The sequence below is a fragment of the Eimeria mitis genome, genomic scaffold (genome assembly GCF_000499745.2).
Source record: "Eimeria mitis Houghton genomic scaffold, Emh_scaff353, whole genome shotgun sequence".
Classification (NCBI taxonomy): Eukaryota; Apicomplexa; class Conoidasida; order Eucoccidiorida; family Eimeriidae; genus Eimeria; species Eimeria mitis.
The window spans coordinates 13,957-15,405 of NW_013571873.1; the positions used below are offsets into that span (position 1 = coordinate 13,957).

Below are 1,449 nucleotides of genomic sequence, written 5' to 3' on the forward strand. Positions count from 1 at the left end.
TGTCAAAAACACGTTACAAAAGCCAAATCATCTCACGCTTCGGCATGAACATCAGACAAAGCCAAACTTTGAAGCCCTATGCAACTAACAAAGAGGGTTATACAGACGCGTAGAACAAAGAAATCGGCCTAACATTGCCCAGAAAGAAGCATGTTCATGCATGGCAAGGGAAAGACAAATGATCAACGCTAAAACGGCAGGGGCGGGATAGCGACACACAACAGGCAAAAAAGAACGTTAATTAGACGGCACTAAGCAGCACCTTGAAGACACAAGGGGAACAGGCGAGCAACAAATGAAAATGCGCCGACAGCAGGAACACAAATGCACACAGATGAGACCACAGTAGCTGACTAATACATGGAAGGCCACAAAAGAAAACGCGCTCAATACAGCTCGGATGCGACTCAACCACACGAATGAAATACGCAGAGCAGATGAAACAATGAAGACAAACACCACTAGAGGAGGAGATACAGCCAATAGGAAGCCAAGGCAGTATATTTTCAGCAACGTACGTGAAGGGCTTTTGTCCTTTTACAAGAGCCGCAGGATTAGTGAGGCAAACGAGGCCGGTAACCGTTTCTGAGGTAGTGGAGAGGCGCCGAACGGATGGTCCAGTCCTCTGAGGGTCTCCAGAGTCTCCTTCACGGGAAACAGGGTAGAATATGGGAGCGGCTGCTGACGCCCGACCCTGGACATCCCTGCTCGCTGAAGCCCCAGCGCTTCGCTCGGCACTGAAAAAACTACTTCCGCCACCTCCGCCACCTCCGCCACCTCCGTTACCTCCGGTACCTCCGGTACCTCCGCTTCCATCGCTCGAAGAGGTGGAGGGGGAGCTGGTTGCAGCTGTAGTGCTAACACTGGTAGTGGTGGGGGCGGCTGTGGTTGTCTTAGTTGAGATAGGGCAAGTGATGTAGGCGCAGTCAAGTGTGGCGCCCTCCTTCGGGTTGTACAGGGCCACAAGTGAGACGTTCTGGCTATCGGCATATACGTCCTTTGGTTCCTCGTATTCGGCCGGGAGTTCCCCAAAGTTTACGTGGGCTTTTTTCCAATAGGAGACGGCTGCCGAGCAGCCATCGGCAGGGCCTGTCTCAGGCGCGTAGGCATAGGTGCCCTCGCGCTTGGTATTTGCCTCCGTAATATTAACCAATTTTCCCTGAACGCAAACAATAGCAAGCCAATGCGTTCAGGTCCATGTAGCCTGCAAGGGCTGCCGAATATAAACGCATATGAGCAGACAATCACACCGAGAACGTTTACGGCAATGGTGGCGCAAATGCAGGTCGCTTGCCTCCTGTATGGCCGAGCAGATCTTTCCTATATAGGTTTCATCGCCTGTCGACAATTTCTTATCGTTGTCCGTCTCTGCGATGAAAGCTTCGAGACCTGCTCGTTCTCGAGCGGCATTGAAGTCGGCAAGGCAGTCGACGGACTCTGCACAGAAGC

The 1,449-nt window shown here is 52.2% G+C and overlaps 1 protein-coding gene across 1 annotated transcript in view; it reads right to left on the bottom strand.

Moving 5' to 3' along the window:
• Window positions 1-1,449, bottom strand: part of EMH_0009140 (SAG family member) — a gene marked incomplete at both ends in the record, with an annotated part of 3,172 nt that overhangs the window by 244 nt on the left and 1,479 nt on the right. The window contains 2 exons of the mRNA XM_013498570.1: window positions 519-1,089; window positions 1,264-1,437. Of these exons, the coding sequence (XP_013354024.1) occupies window positions 519-1,089; window positions 1,264-1,437 (745 nt within the window). The remainder of the gene's footprint in view (window positions 1-518; window positions 1,090-1,263; window positions 1,438-1,449) is intronic.